General features: G+C 33.0%; 1 protein-coding gene across 1 annotated transcript in view; it reads right to left on the bottom strand.

Annotated features, from left to right (window-relative positions):
* The window catches only part of ELP4 (elongator acetyltransferase complex subunit 4), a 258,523-nt gene that overhangs the window by 143,102 nt on the left and 95,936 nt on the right, over nucleotides 1–19,485 (bottom strand). The window contains exons 6-7 of the mRNA XM_010831809.1: nucleotides 13,856–13,940; nucleotides 9,162–9,350 (exon numbers count right to left, since the gene is read on the bottom strand). Of these exons, the coding sequence (XP_010830111.1) occupies nucleotides 9,162–9,350; nucleotides 13,856–13,940 (274 nt within the window). The remainder of the gene's footprint in view (nucleotides 1–9,161; nucleotides 9,351–13,855; nucleotides 13,941–19,485) is intronic.

Below are 19,485 nucleotides of genomic sequence, written 5' to 3'. Positions count from 1 at the left end.
TGGGAACCTGACGGAAGACAGGACTACTCCCTCTGCTGGCAAGGTTCTCACCTGCTTGAATTTGTAACTAATGACTAGTTTTCCTTTAATTATTTAAGATAAAACCAATAAATTATGTAAGGTGTGTCTTTTTTTTAGTTGGCTGTTTTGTATTTGCACATTTTCAAACTCATGGTATCCTATCTTTTTCACCAGATTAATTTCCCAGAGATGTAAGGATCCAATGTTTCACCAGGAGGTCCAATCATTTACCTTATAATTTAATTGCAATATAAGCATAAACAAATACAGCACTGCCTTTATAGTCCATCTTTAAAAATTAAAAATGCACTTGATTTATGTTTATTGACATATAAACCTTCTGGAAGGAAAAAAAATTTCTTGGGCTACAGACTTCACAATCTCTTTCTCAGGCACTGCATAATGCCCTGTAATGAAATAATATAGAAATGAACCATATAAATCAACTATACAGGGAACAAGGAAACAGCATGTCACAGCAAAACAGCATAGATGTACAGCGCCAAACCTATCTGATAATCTAATGATCTGAGTTTACAGATATTATGTACTAATATGTTAAGAAATTAAGAACTAATGTTTACACAAAAATTTTGTTAAATTTTACAGAAAAATTATTCAATGTTTGATTTTCAATGTAAGTTAATAGCTGCAGCAAAAACATTTAGTAAAAATCTGTTCTAAGATTTTGGCCTACAACCAGAAGCTCCCAGAACAGGAGGGATCAGCTTTTTCACCCACTGTTCTCATCTGAATCCTGGCTTAAAAGCTATTCCAGCTCCCAGCTTTCCAGAAGGCTCCATCCCAGGAATCCCTGCCTGCCATTTGGTTTGCTGATTTTAATCTCTCAGGACTTTCTTACAGTGGCTCTACTATGCTGAACTGGCACTTGCTTCTAGAAGTGAGTTATTATTAAACCTGTAGGTCAATTGTGGCACTAACAACTCTTTGGAAGCTTTCAGCCACAGTGTACAATTTGCTAGTCTAATTAAATATTAATTCTAAGTGTTACATTTTGTGGCTAAGAGCTTTTATTTTCCATCATCAACAGGGAAGAGAGAGAGGTTACAAGGCTAATTTAATCTCTCCCCCTATCCTCCCCAACATTAAAGATTAACTACATAGGGTGTGAAAACATTATTAAAGAAGCAGGAACTCTTTATATAGTAATAATAATGCAATTAATAGCAAAGGGCTAAAATATAATGTTTAGGATATAATATATGACCTGGTACTTAAACAGCTTTAAATTATAATTCGTTACAAGCATGTTTTGTCTCAATATTAAGAACTAAGTAGCACCCTTCTTTTGAAGACAGTAATCTTTCTTTAAGGGAAGGTATGCATGCAAGTATATAAGTAGGAATAATTCAAGACTTGCATCTTCTTACATGTATTTTTCAGAAAGCTTGTAACACTAAAGATAAAAAGCTTAGTAATTCTATTTGTAAAATAAATACAAAATTAAATAAAGTTATATTTCTTTTCTGTATACAAAAAAAAGTGATGTAGTAGAGTAGACTCTATAATAAAAATAATGTTAAGGACCCTTCCCTTTTTTCCCTTCTACCATGTTCAAGGAGAAAAAATGCAGAGTCCCTTTCCGATTCTGCGCCCAGAACAGTTGTGTCCACGCCTGGACACTGGGCATTATAAAGACTATGCAGTCCAGCAGCCAAAGATTCCATATGCCTGAACAGATGACTCAATCTCCATACTGTGATGAGATATTTCACTATTTCTATCATTGATATATTTGAAAATTTTGACTCTAAATAATACTTTAATGACCATCACCACTATAAGGTACTATGGTATGAATTGTTATATGAACCAAAACTTCATAAAGCAATTTTAGGCAAAGCAAAAAAAGTCTTTAAAACCAAAATTATTTTTCATTATATGCCTTATTGAATATGCTTTGGTTAATTATAATAAGAGGTTTCTAAATGTTTTTTTCTTTTGAAGATACGTATGGATCTTACTGAGAATTTTAAGTATGCTGTCCTTATTTAATATGCATATTGATATTAAGACCAAATGGCAGATACATTGCTCCTAATTCTCTATATAGACAGAAACTTATAAGCAATTTAGAGATTATCTGTGTAAAAACTTTCAAATATCCTTGACCAAGAAAGTAAATCAGATATATATGTATAATGAATACAAGCTAAGATTTGATTTAAAATTTAATCAGATACTATATTGTGCAATATAAAATATGAGCTATAAAAATCTGTAAATCCAAGTGTATAGGAGTACAGCTGAAACACAGTTCTGTTATTTGTTATTGTAAAAAAAATAACAGACTCTGCTTACAACCCAACCAAACTTGTATGAAGCTACAAAATTTTCAAAGACTGGAATTTGACACATATGATGTAAAATTAAAATGATTTTAACATGATTCATTTCATTTTTAAAAATTATTTCTATTTAAACTTAAAAATATTTATTTCTTACAAACTATATCAGATCAGTTGAGAAGGTCTAGAAAAATAAAGGCAGATTCTTAGTTGAGAGTATGAAAATTTGTTACCCAGAAAATCTGACTTTATCCTTTAGTAATTGATAGTCATGATCAAGAGATTAAATCTGTAATTTTCATCCTTAATATTTGTTATGCCTTTCTATTATGATGCTCATAGCAACAATTACATAAAAATATTTTCAAAATGTTATATGTTTAAACTCACAAGAGTCTGTTATTCCTTTACCATACAATTATTCTTAGTTTGTTTTAAGAATAAAAGATTTCACACTGAGAGAAATTCACAAGGTTACTGGAGTCCACATTTCATAATCCCGTATTAGTAGTTAGTTCCAAAGTTGTCCATTGCTTGACTTAGAGTTTAGTTGCTAAAATACTCAGCATGAACACAAAAGTTTATGGATGTGAAAATGTCTGTTCTGAATTTCTCTACACTGCAACATACTGGATGATTCACTTCAGTGAGTTCAAAGTTTTTAATATATTAATATTAAAGAAGATATATTTGAAATTATATCAGTTAAAATAACACACTAAATAAAACTCCACTCAATTTTCAAGAGATATATAACAAGGGCCTTGCTTCCTGCTTTTCTTCAGAAAATGAATTTTCCTCAAGCAAACTAATGTCAGTGATAGGTTTCTGCAGTGACATAGCTGGAGGTGGGGTAGGGGGAGGGAAATTCCACAGATCAAACTGCTGGAAAATAGTGGCTATATGATAGAAACTGAATAGTCTATTATTGACCAAGTGCCAATGATGACCAATAAAAATATATTACAGGCCAGTTTCAAACCTGAAATCTGCTCTGAATAAATGAAGGTTTAAGTAGTTTACCAACTAATGATCAATAGCAAATACATTAAATACTTGCAATACTAAGAATTATGGCAGAATGAGAAAATCTTATTTCATATTTTATCATCAGTAATGTCAAGGAAGTTTCCATTCCTGCATTATTATAGTTAAGGAGAAATGTATTGGGTTGTTTATATTTAAAAATTCCTTGGAAGTGTAGATTGTGACAGCTTGAACAGATTAGCAGTGATGAAAAGTAAATTTTTTTTTTGAAAGGAAAGCTGTGAGAAAGGTATAGAAAAATAACCTTTCCTATTTTAATTACAACTGTAAGTGCTTTGATATTTATTTCCTGACAGTTTCAGGTAAAAGTAATTTCAATCAATAAAAAACATAACTCAAGAACAACCTGTCACAGATTGTGAAAATAAAATGCATAAGCTAGGGGAAATTTATTTTCTTTTCACATCATCAGTATAGTCATAATAAGGCATGAACCTAAGTTTCTATCTCCGAAAAGAATAAATGTTATTGGTCACCATTTTTCTTAAGCAGAACTGTCACTGGGAAATAAAAATAATATTAATTTAAAAGGCACAAAATATTTGTATAATTTGGAAATGGATAACAAATTTCACTACTAGTAAGCCAGTTCTCATTTATAATAAGACCAGAAAACCTTACAGTTCTGTATCTTGCCAGATATGGAAATCAAACAGTATTCTACTGTAACAGCTTCAAAGTTATCACTGTGTTAAAAAAAAAAAAAAAACCTCATTAAAAAATTTCGAATGGTGTACAAACATTTGTGTTTCTACCAGTAAATGGGGAAAAAAAAAAACAAAACAGCAGAATGTTCAATGTAGCTGAAATATAACAACCTATAATATGGAAATTTATACTTAAGTTTGTCAAAGATGAAATAATATTCTCTTACTTAAGATAACAGGAAGGAAGAGTTTCAAGGTAGGGTTTTAATTACTTCTCTTAGATGTAACCTTTCCTCTTTCTTTTTCAATCCACGACAACCTTCACTCGACAACAGAGTTTTGAACAGTTGAGTTGTGAGAATGTGAGCAGCTGCTGTTATTATAACTAAAGGTCTGTCTACGGCTTGAGTCTGAGAGACCACATGTTCGGCTGTCCTCTCATCTCGCCATCCTCACCAATTAACTATTAACATGGAGGGCTGTACACATGCTCTTGGGGGCTCTTTAACAGGCTTCTTGGCGAGTGGAACAACTACACAGCAGGGATCTGGGAACTGGGTAATGCTGGAATATAGGGGAGCCGTCCGTAGTTTCCCTCCTTCTAATGACACTTTACTCCACAGTCCAGCATATAACAAAGTCTGTGTTTAACTTGGCCATTTTCACATACATTTTTAATAAAGTGTCTTTGGGTAGATAATAAAACTATATTCTAGCAAGACACAATATGAGTAATAACACCACTTACAGGGAAAACTGTTTGGGACTATACATGTATATATATTTTAAGTCAATCATACTATATTTGATGAATAATTTTAGTGTTTTCACCTAACAGATATTTAGAATTTATTTTTATGCATTTGTTTCAATGTATGCTTGTTATTTCCTGTGCTGTGATGAAAATAATCTTTAACCCAAAGGAAATAGACTATATCAAGGTCAAAGTTGTGAGGCTGAACACAAAATAGTTCAAATACAATTCTTTTTCACTCTACTTGCAAAAGTCTTATTATAACAATGTTAAAATCAGTTTTGAATCTGTGTCACTATTTTCCCTATTTTAACTTTTTCCCCTCTTTGTAATTTCCTTAACTATGTGTTCCTTCTCGACAATGAAATTAAACACGGGAAGCATGCCAGAAGTACAATAAAGGGTAACTAATCATTACTGTACAAGTCTGACAGAATGCTAATAACCAAAGTAAGAACACTGATTGGCTGTTTTTCCAGTCTAAGAGGAATAGATATTTTATGTATTTTTAATCTAGTGTTACTTAATGTAACATATTCAAATAAAGGTGTCACAATTCTATTACCTATAGGTGTTTAATTATATGACACTATTTCCAAGGATATCAAACTGCATTTCTATTTCTTGCAAAAATCCACTTTACTGTCAAATATCCAGCTCAAGCATCCAAAACACATACATATACGAGTCGTCTGCTCCATCCATCCTATCTTTCACATTGAAAAAAATTCCAGGAGGATGGGACCTTGCTTGTTTTATTCACTACTGTATCCCCATGGATGCCTAGAATAGTACCTGCAATAAATATTTGTTGACTGAATAAGCTAAATTATTCAATCACCATTTAAAGTTTGACTTATTAGAGTCTTCAGGGGTGGCACTGGTCATAATTGAGAGGAAGCTACTGTATGATGTTAAAAAGAGTCATGTTACAACAAGGGGATGTTACTAAGACTTCAATGGCCGTTTGACTTCAGCCATGCTTTCTAACCTGTCTTGCCCGTGAGAAGATCTTGTCTATGTCATTCATGAAAAGAGGCAGAAAGCTGAAGACGTCTGTTGCTTTGATGCGCTTACATACCTTAGTTTTCGAATCCGATCTCTGTTCAAATTCTCAAGTTTGGAGGTCTGTTTAAGTAACAATAGTGAAGGTGACAGTCGTTAACATATAATGAGTGCCTTCCATGTGCCAGCACTGGGTCAGTCCATGTTATTGCTAATGTTCCGAATTTTTGAAAAGAAGAAGCTGAGGCTGAGAAAGTTAGACTTGACTAAACCATGCAACTAATTGGGTCTGTCTCTCTCCAAGGCCCAGGTTCTTTCTATCACTGAATGCTACTTTGTGCACAGTTTGCTTCTTAATTTTGGCCCTATTTAGTACTTCATTAGTACCAAGCAGAATAGCAGGGTAGTTGAGTGTGGTAATTGAAGGGGGACCTGCTTAGATCTAAATCTTGCCATTCTACTACTTGTATGATCTTGGGAAAGTCACTGAAATTTTCAGTCTCTTGTTTCTTATCTACAAAATGGAAATAATGACAGTACTAACAATATAGGACTAAATGATGATGATATATAAGGATTAAATGAGTTAATATTTGAAAAGATCTCAGGACTGCAACTGGCCTACAGAAACCAGTGTAAGTTCTTATTAAACAAACGCACAGTTTCCTGATTCTGTATATGCATATGTCTTAATTAGCTTTGTAAGTACTTTTTATTCTCTTAGCCTAAACATTGTGATTTTCCTTGCCAGTCTTTAAGAGTTAAGAGTTTTATACGCTATTTATTGCATATCATGACTGGTTTTAGCAAACTGTTAAGTTTTATATTTTCTCCTATGTATTTGGATTAAAAAAATGGTCAGGTGTCATGCTCAAAGAACAAGGAATTTTTTTTTTTATAACTCCAGTGGTATTAGGACTACAAGACTACTATAAGATAGCTAGGCAAAACTGTTCAGGGAAGAGACTGGTGTATTTATCATCAAAGTCTGACCATATTTCCTATTTCTACTTCAAAATAGTCTCTTAATTGGTATTTTAAAATGTATAATTTAAATTATATCTTTTTCAGTAACATAAGAAGTTAAAAACATCTATAAAATACCAAAGTTCAAACACTGGTTAATGTTCAGACATCCAGTTCACCTTATCATCTCAACCACTGTTTAATCAGTGGTGAATACTGGATGAACTAAGGTCTTATAATATTACTCCTCCTCCCTTAGACAGAGGCTTAGAGGAATCACTGTCACAAACATTCACAACAGGTTTGGAATCTCTTCTCGAAAAAGCAAGAATGATCACTACCAAAAATGGCTTAAATTTTTTTTTTTCTTTCTCTTTATTGCATAGGCACCCTTGGAATAAATTTTAAAATCACATATATACATATATTTGTTTCATAATTGTTTTGGTTCTTAAATTTAAGTCTGTGATTCATTCTGAATTATTTTGTGTGTATGACATGAGGTAAGGGTCCAAAGTTCATTCTTTTGTCTGTAGCTATCAAGTGGTCTTGCCAGTTGTTCAAAAGCTGTTCTCTTCCTGTTGAATGGTCTTGGCGCCCTTGTTGAAAACTGGTTGAGCATAGATGCCTGGGTCTATTTCTAAACTCTCAATTCTATTCTGTTAATTTATATGTCTATTCTTATTCAAGCACTAGACTTCTTATAGACCTCCAAATTTCAACTATATCTGTTATATTTCTGTTAATTTAACTAAATGTAAAGTTCTCATGGACCTCTGGAGTGTCACCAAGTATACAGTCCTTGTTTCTTTGACTTGCTTGAATATGTCATTTAAGTTCAGATCTCAGCTGTAAAACAAGGGATAATGCTTAACATATCCAAGGACAGGAGCCTAGCTTAGGTGAACCCTTATTTTCCTATGATTCTAGAATCTGATTTTCTGGGTTCTAATTATAGTTTTTCAAGTATTTAACTTTGATCTAATTTCTTAATTTCTCTTTACTTCAGTTTCCTTATAAGTAAAATGGAGACAATAATAGCATTTACTTAAAAATTCCATAAGAATTGTTAGGTACTGACCTAAAGCGCTTGCTGGTTACTCTCATTGTTATAATTGCTGTGTCTTAGAGAAGTAAAACAAACCTCAAAACTTCTCTGCTATAGTTTACTCCAAATCAAAATGTTTTATTATGTTCATCAGAAAAGATTTAGTGATTTCAGTGATTTAGTTATTTTGACTTTCACATTCCCTTCATTACAGCAGATATTTCAGTTATTTCTAGTATCATGTTGCAGTTTATATGTATACACACACATAGTGTATATGTGTATACTGCACACGCATACACACACACTCACTGTAGAAATACTTCCAAACTTGCCATTTGAATACTCTTAGGAAAAGAACTTTTTTGAACCGATGAAGAAATCTTACAAAGACCCTTCTTTCCCTGGGGAGATCGGTTTCTTTTTCTGAGAGTATAGCTTCAGAATAATTTATACACACACACACATATCTGAACAAGAGGCAAGAAAGGGACCACTCTTATGCAGATCAGCTTCTTTCGTCCCCATTTTTTTTACTATGGTAAAATATATATAATGTAAAATTTACCATTTTAACCATTTTAAAGTGTATAGTTAAGTGGTATTAAATACATTCATAATGTGTTACCATCACCACCAGCTATCTCCAGAACTCTTTCCATCTTCTAAAACTGAAACTCTATACCCATTAAACAATAAGTCCTCATCCTCTCCTGCCGTCAGCTCCTGGCAACCACCATTCTACTTTCTGTCTCCATAATTTTGACCACTCTAAGTACGTCATATAAATGGATTCACAGTATTTATCTTTCAGTGACTGATTTATTTCACTTAACAAAATGTCCTCAAGATTTACTCCTGTTGTAACACACATCAGAATCTCCTTCCTTTTTAGGGTTGAATAATAACCTGTTGTATGGATACGCCACATTTTGCTTATCTATTCAGCTGTCAGTGAATAGTCAGGCTGCTTCTATATTTTAGGTCTTGTGAATAATGCTGCTGATACATAGGTGTAAAAATATCTCTTCAAGATCTATATTCAGATTGGTTTTATGATCAATGAAAAGATACTGCAGCAAAATTAACCTCATGTCACAATGATATTAGCAAGTTTACAATAAATTCAAGAAAAATTATAATAAAATTAGTAAAGATGAAGTTACCATATACTCACTGTATATTAAAACCATAGATACTAAAGAATTGAATAATCTTAAAAGATATCTTGCTGCTTTGGCATTTTAAGCATCTAAAATCTCTTTTACACAAACGGCACGTGAAAATAATTTATAAAGCATTTATAGACTGCTCTTTAACAATGACCCATGAGTTGGGAGAAAGCAGTTTTGGGAAATTCTTACCTGGATAAGGTGTGTTGGCATTGTAATGATACAAGCTGAAAGAGAGGTTCGCAGAAGCCCACGGAGTATATAGAGGAACTTCGTGAGGCTGTGACTCGTGTCACAGTTTTCTGTACAGCAAATATCATCTCCCCACAAAGGTGAACCAAGATTCTGGATTCCTATTCTTAAAATGTTTTTCTGTTTTTTCTAAGGGAAAGTGAGAGAGAAGTAAACACATTAAGTTTTAGTAAATGACAGGATACCTCTTTTACTTTTATCTGCCAGTTCTTATTTTTATTCAAAACAGATCTGAGAGATAATGTCAACAGATGTGGGAAAAAACTTCATGTAGTATCAATAATAAGGCAATATAAAGGAGATCTTTCAGATTATGATACTATAAAAAATAGCAGAACTATTTTTTTCTTGTGCTTTTTCCTTTTGAAAAATTGAGTATCACAGGCCTTAAACCTTTAATTGTTTCTAAATTTTAACAGTGACTACTCTAAGAATTATGTTTGAGGCAATTAAAGTAATACATAACAAATCACAGATAAAAATAAGGAGAATCTAAACTAGAATGTGCACAAGCCATTCTTAGTATTATAAAATTCTGTTTTACAACAAACTACAGAGTGCTCACTATTTCTCAGATGAATTCTATCACGTTAATTGCTTACTATTCTGTTTGGAAAAAGTTTAAAAATGTATTTTTTGGTGTTTTGTACTTGCCTCAATTTTTTCTTCTTGAAGCTACTTTTATGATAATTTGACACTTTTCACAAAACAGGTGAACATTTAGAACTTGAGCCCATTGACATTAAGGTGAGAATAACAGTTAATGATATTTCTTGGGAAAAGAGCATTGAAAAACCATTAAGTAAAACCTAATTTGAATGTCAATAAATGTCTGCCAGCAGATATGTTTATAATAAATCTTACTGTTTGGGTTATTCTAACCAGACAAATGTTTTGCAAATGCTTTCCTTAGCAATTCAGCAAAATTTCCAGGCAAAGGAAGGAGCTATTAGCAAAACCTGGCACATTGAAATAATTGGAAAATCATTACAATTCTAACAGGAAAAATAAGATTTATTTTTCTAAAGCAAAGATTTGGAACATGCCTCTTTAGAACCGATTTCTGATGAAACAAGATCCTAAACATGCTATTGCTATAAAATGCCATTAATAAAATTTATGAAAGTGATTTTGTGTATTCCTTTTCAAGGATGATTTATTGATAAAAGGAAGTAGGGAAAATGAATAAAACATTGAAATGTTACAAGAGGAAAACCTAAGAAGACAGTAGTTAGTAAGATAGGTAAAACAGAGGCTTTTAAATACGCACTGTATAGCTATGCGTGATTTTGGACAAAACACTTACGTTACTTAGGTCCTAGTTTTCTCATCTCTAAAAAAAAAAAGGATAGAACAGAAGATTGCTCTATGAGCCTATGCATGCCTGCGTGTGTGCTTAGCTCTGTCTGACTCTTTGCGACCCCATGGACTGTAGCCTACCAGCCTCCTCTGTCTTGGGATTCTCCAGGCAAAAATACAGGAGTGGGAGGCCATTTCCTCCTCCAGGGGATCGTCCCAACCCAGGGTTCCAATCCAAGTCTCTCGTGTCTCCTACACTGGCAGGCAGATTCTTTACCACTGAGCAACCTCAGAAGCCCCTATGAGACTATATAATTCCTCAAATATATAAAGTGATACAACAGCCTGTATAAAACTATGAGAATGAAATTTAAAACGGAAGAATTTAGTCTAAGCACATTTGAGAAAAACTTTTTGACTTCAAGGACCTACGGCACAATGACAATATCAAGGCTGTTGGGTCAGTTTCCTTTCTGCTTGCCTTGAGGGTATGACGACCATATGATACCCTAGGTTGTGATCCTCAACAGTCCATAAAAAATGCTTTCTTTGTGTTTCTGTATTGAATAAAATAATGTAGTATATGTTAGAAGTATAAATAAATTTCTGATGAGTTCCTGTGAAATATCTGTGAAATATAACAGGTTATTCATTTTTCTGTATTACTTAGAAACTCAGAATTCAAACAAAATGGCAAGAGTAAGGTTCATATTCTCATCCCCAAACTTGCTATCTCATGATCTATAGCATAAGTTAGACACCTAAAAGAATGAGCAACCTGGAAAAAAAATTCCCAAACAAAATCTAGATATTAGAATGAAATCTGATGGTAAAAGGAGAGCAGCATCATACTGTGTACCCTGTCAACATTTCAGAAAGGTCAGCGGTATTTTAACCCACAGTCATCATTACCTACTACTGTTGTATCAAAAAGTTTATACAAGTTTATAACAAAATTGCTGTCAGGTGCAGGATCAGGACAACCACAGTTTAGTGACTTTGACAGTTACACTGATATACACGTATAGGAAGAATGAAATGATTAAGCCAGAGAATGAATGAGTGATAGATAAAGTGAAGCAGGTACATAGCACATTAGAACATAATTGAGCATAATACTTAGCAGAGATAATACATTTATAGTTTTAAAAATATGACAGTATTGTAAAAACAAAGGCTGAGTTACAAATTTCCTGTGTTGTTTGGAACATATAATTCCTTGCTATACCATATAATAATGGGGCATACTGTGAGGCATAATAAAATTAAAAAAATAAACTTTTGCTGACAGCTGAACAATAAATAAATTTATTCCTTTGAGAAGATCTAAAATAGTTATTCTGATACTCTAAGTAAAAATCAATGTTCAAATTTCACTTGTTGTATTATTTCTTAGATATCTGAAAATGAAAAATAAAATTATGACAGCAATTTGTAAATGTTCCCACTCCAAATATCTTTACAGATAAGCTACAATACTTTACTTACTAGCAGTATTAATTATACAGTAGTATATAATATTCTGCTTCTTAGAGTCCATTTGTTGACTCCCAACTAGTTTATTTGAAAATGCTGTGACAGAGAAAGTAAGATGAAAATATCCTTTTAAAAAGTAGGATTTACTTCAGTGTCAGGATATTATTTTGACTCAGGAATAATATTTTTTGAAGTAGTTCCTGATAGATGTATTTTTGTGGCTTCTGGAAGTCATCTAAAGTTTCTGAGACAGATAAACAGACCAGGTAATTTAGCAAATGATGTAATCCATAATTCAAAAATATACAAATTCACTAACTATATTTTAGTTCCAATAAAACAGGAAATATATTTATAATAACTTATTGGCATATTTAATTAAAATTATTTTTTAGCATTCCTGGTACTCACCATAAAAATGTATTTCTCAACCCTGTTTAATCTTTATGAAAGTTACAGAGTTTGTTGTCTATTAATGTTCATAAAATATCATTTACTTAAAATGGTGTTAATTCATATTCAAAGAAACAAGTAAGAAAAGCTTTTCATTCCATCCTAATAATAGCTTACTTTTAAGGGTTTTTTGGATGTGTGTGTGTGTACATACTTATATATCTAAGTATGAGGGTATTTATTGCCTTTGCTTTTTTTGCATTCTATAAAATTTCCTGCTCTTAGAAGATGTGTCATCCTACAAGAGCAGCAGCTCTGCACAATGTACCACAGGAACTGTTATGACATGCCTGTTTCCATAGTTACCAGAGCGCGTGGGGAGAGGTGTCTGTCAGGGACCAATTTACCTCTCCAGACGGGCACTGCCACCAAAGAGAAGACATGGAGCCCATAAATCTTAGCTAGACCAAAAATGGAGCCACAACGACCAAAATAAAACTGTACTAAACACCAAGGGCTGTCACAAAAACTGTAACATTCATGAAAGACCATCTATAAATGAATGTGTGCCTCACCATACACACATAAATGTTTTCAACCTGCTATTAAACTGATGATCAAAACAGATTCTAAAAGTATTTCTTTTGCCATGGACAATGTGTTAAATATAGCAATAAAGCTAAAGAATATTTAAAAATCTATGATACGAATTAAGAGCAAGTGTGGTTAATAATGCCAAAAATAAGACTTGTGGCTTTTTTGTCTTCTTCAACAAAAATAATGGTGCTCTGGAAATAATTCTGCTAAAATAATATAAATGAAATGCAAATCTTTTAGCAGCAATAGCAACTAAAATCACTGAGGAAGAATTGTGAAAGGCATGATATCTAGAAATAAAATTTCCCTCATTTTGTTCAAGTTAAACTAACCGGAACATTTTTAATGGTAGGAATCCAGAGGAAATTTTAAAAAATAGAGCTACAGAGAAATAGTTAAGATATAAAATATTTTAATGTAGCAAATAAAAAATGCGTATTTTATGCAATGAGACAACTCAAAGCATAATATAATAAATAAAATCTTGAACCTCGTAATTCAAAATTAAGGCCTGAGTGACATAACTGTAAAAAATTAAGATAGAAAAATACAAGTCCTGCAAATTTAACAGTAATTTTCAAGCTATGTTATTTATTAATTTCAGGCACTACAAATACATATTTAAAAGTAATTCATGTTGACAATGCATATGAACATTTTCTGTGTATCCACTGAGAACTTAGCAAAAATTCAAAGCACACATTTATAGTCAAACTAAGGCTGCATGTATTCTGCTTATTTACATGCTCTGTGTTTAGAAACAGCTTGTTCACTGTTGATTATTCTAAGCCCTTCTGGTTCTAGCCCTAGAGAGTTTAAAAACAACATTACATACATGATTATAAAAAGGTTTTGAAGTTTCTCAATACCTGGGGATTGGATCCATCAAATCCTTCCTTATAAATAATGTTCTGGATAAACTGTAGCAGCTTCATGTAGCCAGGGGTCAAAGAACTGTTGATAAGAAGTGGTTCAAATACATAAATGGGCTTATTACACAGCAAATACAAATTGTAAGCTACAACATTAAATGATTAATTAAAAGATACACATTTATGAGATTATACTTAAATATCAGATAAGCCAAAATAATACAAATAATTCTAAAATAAAAAGTCAGTATATGCATGGAATAAATTGCATTACTCTATATTAACTAACTCAATGCTCTTGACATCATGGGAAGATAAAAATCTGTGGAGACTGAGATGACTTAATTTTATGTCAGGCTTAGTTACCACCAAGAAAATTAATGATTTAATGAAGCAACCTAAAAGATGAAGCCACTATAGCTTTTCAGGAGTAATCATGGATAATTAACACATAGTTAATGAACTGCTATGCCAAGTACACCTGAATCAACATCCTGATCACCTGAGTTTATCTTCCATCAAAGTTTTAATATTCTTAGAACAAAATTGCAAAAATAATACTAATTCAAAAACAATGTTTTAAGACAAAGAAGACAAGTGGATATAAACTCCACTTTTGTTTTTAAAAAGACAACGAAAATATAAAAATTTAAGAGGATAAACTATTTCCTATATGAATAGTAGCATTAATGTTACTATTTAAAAATATTTTACAAGTGCTATGAAACATAACAAAAATTTAATAAGAGTTAAGAAAATCTGCTTAAATACTAACTGAATTTAAGATTCTTCATGATGGACAACTTGTGTGCTATGTCTGATAAAATGAGATGATGATGAAATTCTATGCTATGCTATGCTAAGTCACTTCAGTCGTGTCCGACTCTGTGCGACCCCATAGATGGCAGCCCACCAGGCTCCGTCGTCCCTGGGATTCTGCAGGCAAGAACACTGGAGTGGGTTGCCACTTCCCTCTCCAGTGCATGAAAGAGAAAAGTGAAAGTGAAGTCGCTCAGTTGTGTCTGACTCTTAGCGACCCCATGGACTGCAGCCTACCAGGCTCCTCCATCCATGGGATTTTCCAGGCAAGAGTACTGGAGTGGGGTGCCATTGCCTTCTCCAGATGAAATTCTGGAACATCACAATTTCATAAAAACTGAAGTGCCTAATACTGTAGAAGCTGTGGGTGATCTTAAAAATACAAAAGCATTTGCTTTACTGTGATCTTAAGTAAAGTGATCATATAGGTAGAAGTGCCCGCCATAGGAAAGAAGAAAATATAATTTGAAGCATTCAGATAACATTAAAGAATACTCTTAAGAAGCTAGGAAATGCAGCAAACCATTTAAATAAATGTGCACAAAATTAATGATAAGTGGTTCAGCAAAAATATATGCACATCTTTGTAAACATTTTATTGAACAGTCACACCCAGTTTAAAAGTACATCTCTAATAACAACAACAAAAGAAAACCAAGAGAAGAGAATGGTGTTCTGTGCAAAACAAGTATTACTCCAATTGAAGGATTTGGCAATACAAGTATTTCTCATACACTTATCTCTCCATTTTCAATGAAAATACAATGGATTAAACGAAGGAGATATTTTTCTACCCTAACAAAATTAGAGTGAGGAAATGTGTCTATAAATAATCATATTCCACAAGGACAACGATGTGACTATTTCGCATCTTAACACGTATTTGTCCTAGTGAGTCCAACTATTAGAACAGTGTTTTTGTTTGAACACAACAGATTCAATTTCTATCTGGGTCAATTAGCTTCAGCAGCTACAATCTGCTCCAAGATTTTATTATGAAATGAATTCCAGCCAATCATTTGATGAAAGTCACTATGGGTTAAAGGAGGGTGGATCAGAAACATATCCAGTGTATCCTAATCCACCAATAATGAATCTACCTAAGACCATTATTATTTCATATATTCAAAAAGTTTCTCAAGTATTTTTCCCTCTGCCCTAAGTTGTTCGATAATAAAATCTGCTTCAAGTATTTGGTAGTAAATTTGGTGTCTAAAAGGCCCATTACTAAACACCACATACATAAATTACTTTTTTAATTTTAGTTGCTACCATTTATCCATTTCATCTTTTCACAGCTTGATAAGATAACTATAGTAGATCTTCAATGGTTTGGAGACAGTGGTTCTTCTGGTATGAGAACAAAAACAAGACATAAAGCCAAGTATGCCTTAGTCTTTTTTCTTATTTCACATTGACATACATAATCCAATCACTAACAGTGATTAGAAGATTATAATAAAATAAATTTCTCCAAACTAGTAAGATTTCTAGGAAAATAAACACTTTGATCAATGGGAAAAAAATCATACATTTAGGTATACTGAGGATATTCATTTTTAGATACATGGGATTAGAACTTATAAAACTGAACTAGTTTATATAATATTAACATTAAAATACTAAGTATTGTTAATCTTCATGAGATACAAGTCCTTGTCAACAATATTTTATAGTAATACATTTTTTACTGAAAATAAATATCTTGTGTCATCTAAATTTTTTTTATTAAACCTCTTTTTAAATTTTGAGGATGTTGCCTTTTTATTTGTTCAGCAGTCTAGTAACTCATAAAACAGTTGTTAAGAAGTAAATCCAGTTAAAAATATGACCCTGGCTTCCTTATTGTTTCCAAACATTTAACAAAGGTAAGTTATCATGGTATGTACAACATATCCCACAAGCAGCACATTTCAAATCACGTATATTATTTTGCCTGATTTTCATAATTTTTGATAACTTTCATAGTAAAATTACCTATCATGAAATTCTACAATGTCTTTAAAACTACGCTGCTGCTGCTGCTAAGTCGCTTCAGTCATGTCAGACTCTGTGCGACCCCATAGACGGCAGCCCACCAGGCTCCCCCGTCCTACAACAGTACAAAAATTATTAAAAATTAGAATTTTAACTTTACCTTTAAAATATAGGGCATTTAAAATTTTCTTTAGTTAAAAAATTGTCCAGGTGCATTGTTTATGTATCTGGTATTACCATGCTGTCTGATAGGAATTTCTTTATCTTAATAAAACAAATATGGACAAAAGGGGTCCAATTACCCAATGTAAACCTATATGCTGATGCCCAAGTTAACATCTTTAAAAAGTTGATAAAAAACATGAGCCTTTCATGCCTTATCAATGTCCATCCTCCCCCAATTTTCAGCAATAGGTCCAAAGGATATTTGCATCAGAGAACTGTAATTTATATCAAGAAATGGCATTAGTTTTCCTGAGAAAGGTAATTTTGTCATTTAATCTAATTGAGAAAGATAAAAAATACTACTGTAAAAAAATCAGATATATATCTAGAAAATAAATCTGGTAATCAGATAATAAATAATACATAATTACCTTATCAAACAATGAACAAAGGAATACTACAGAGGTCTTAATGTGATCAAAGAATAAATGTATCAACAACAAAAAAGCTTAGGTAACAGGAGATAAGATTTTATCTGTGAAAAAACATTACAAAATAAAATCAGTATATGTGAAATTAACTAGTTGATAAGTGAAAGTTAACGCTTAGATAATAAATATGATATATCAACTGGCAAAGTATCTGGCACATTAAATATTCAAAAACCTTTTGCATCACTGTCACATCATTTGATCATTATGGTAACTTTGTGAGGCAAATACAGCCATTAACTCCATTTTATGGTTGAGAAAATTAAGACCCATTAGAGACTAAGTAATTTGACCATGACTGTACAACAATTAAGTAACAGAAGTGGCACCTAAAATTCAAGTTTTCTAAAACTTCAAGTTCTTTTGGTTAAACTAGAGTGAGGTCCAGAATCAATGAAAAGTCTCTGGATCTAAATACAGATGAGGTTTGAACATGGCTCAATTCAACACAGTCAAAGTATTCAGATATACAGTCATATATATGGGTGTGTCTACTCAATTGTGTCTGACTTCTTGTGACCCCATGGACTATAGAATGCCAGGCTCCATTGGATTCTCCAGGCAAGAATACTGGAATGGGTTCCCATTTCCTTCTCCAGGGGATCTTCCGACCCAGGGATCAAGCCCATGTCTCCTGCAGCTCCTGCGATGGCAGGAAGATTCTTTACCACTGAGCCACCTGTCATAGGAAGGTATTTTTCTTTTAGTTGCATTGGTGAGGACTTTACCAATAGGTAGGCCTTGTATTAACTCGGTGTATGGACTGCAAGGAGATCCAACCAGTCCATTCTGAAGGAGATCAGCCCTGGGATTTCTTTGGAAGGAATGATGCTAAAGCTGAAATTCCAGTACTTTGGCCACCTCATGCGAAGAGTTGACTCACTGGAAAAAGACTCTGATGCTGGGAGGGATTGGGGGCAGGAGGAGAAGGGGATGACAGAGGATGAGATGGCTGGATGGCATCACTGACTCGATGGACGTGAGTCTGAGTGAACTCCGGGAGTTGGTGATGGACAGGGAGGCCTGGCGTGCTGCGATTCATGTGGTCGCAAAGAGTCGGACACGACTGAGCGACTGATCTGATCTGATGGTTTGTAAAGAAAATTCAATATTGAAAAGCACATATTTACAAATATAGAAACTAGGTACCAGTATAGCACAATGGAAAGTGTGCTCAAGATCTGGGTTCTAGTTCTATCTGTACCAGCAACTGGAGCAGAATACGTGATTTGAGGCCAATTCTTTAAATTTTCTGTTCTGAACTTTGAAATTTTCTCATCTGTAAACCAAAGGAGCATACTAGATAATCTCTGTTGTCCATTCTAACTTAAAATTACATGATTCAAGGATTAATTTTCTTTTCTATTTTAAGAATGACTTTCCTCATTAAAATGATTCACTGTTAGCTTTTTAAAAGAACTTCTGGTGCATTTAAATATTGATGTTAACTTCTTAAGAAGAAAAACTATTATAACTATCAATTATGATTGACTTAAACTAAAGATGAAGCATTTTTGATATTATGCAAATCACTGAGAAAATATAATTTGTATTACCAAAAAACTATTTATACATATATTTCAGGTATTCATCTATGACAAAAGGTGAGACATACTTGTAAGGCTGTAGGCACAATATCAAATGTTTCAACTAACTGTGTAAAACAGTTTGCTGAGCTAAAGTTATATTAACATACAATTTGCATGTGGCTATAAAGACTGTGAAGTCTACTCACAAGTAATTTTCAAGTTAAAAATTCCATTATTATTACACTGAAGGATGTCATTTATTGATTTTTCTTTTCTGATGCTTTTTGCCTAAGGACATTGAGTTTGATTCTCTTCACCATGGATACTCAATTAAGAGAACATAAAGAGACCAGGAATGTGTTAAGGGAACAAAGGTGGGCTGTGGCCAGCACAGACCTCTGGACCACAGCTGGGAAAGTACTAAGATCATGAAGATAGAAGAACTGTATGCATCTTGAAACAACCCACTGACTGACAGGGGCACTGCTGAGAATGGTTATGATCCTTCACGAAAAATAATTCAGTTCAATTAGTCTGATCTGCACTAATTATTGATATAAAAAAGTCACTGGATTATGTCTCCTACTACCCATCTTTTCTGCTGTCATCTCTCCAACTTTGTGTCATTACTCATCTTTCAAACACC

This window comes from Bison bison, unplaced genomic scaffold, assembly GCF_000754665.1.
Source record: "Bison bison bison isolate TAMUID 2011002044 unplaced genomic scaffold, Bison_UMD1.0 scf7180017864531, whole genome shotgun sequence".
In the NCBI taxonomy this organism is placed as follows: Eukaryota; Metazoa; Chordata; class Mammalia; order Artiodactyla; family Bovidae; genus Bison; species Bison bison.
Note: the sequence above shows the minus strand (reverse complement) of the source record. Positions and strands in the feature narration are given on the sequence as shown.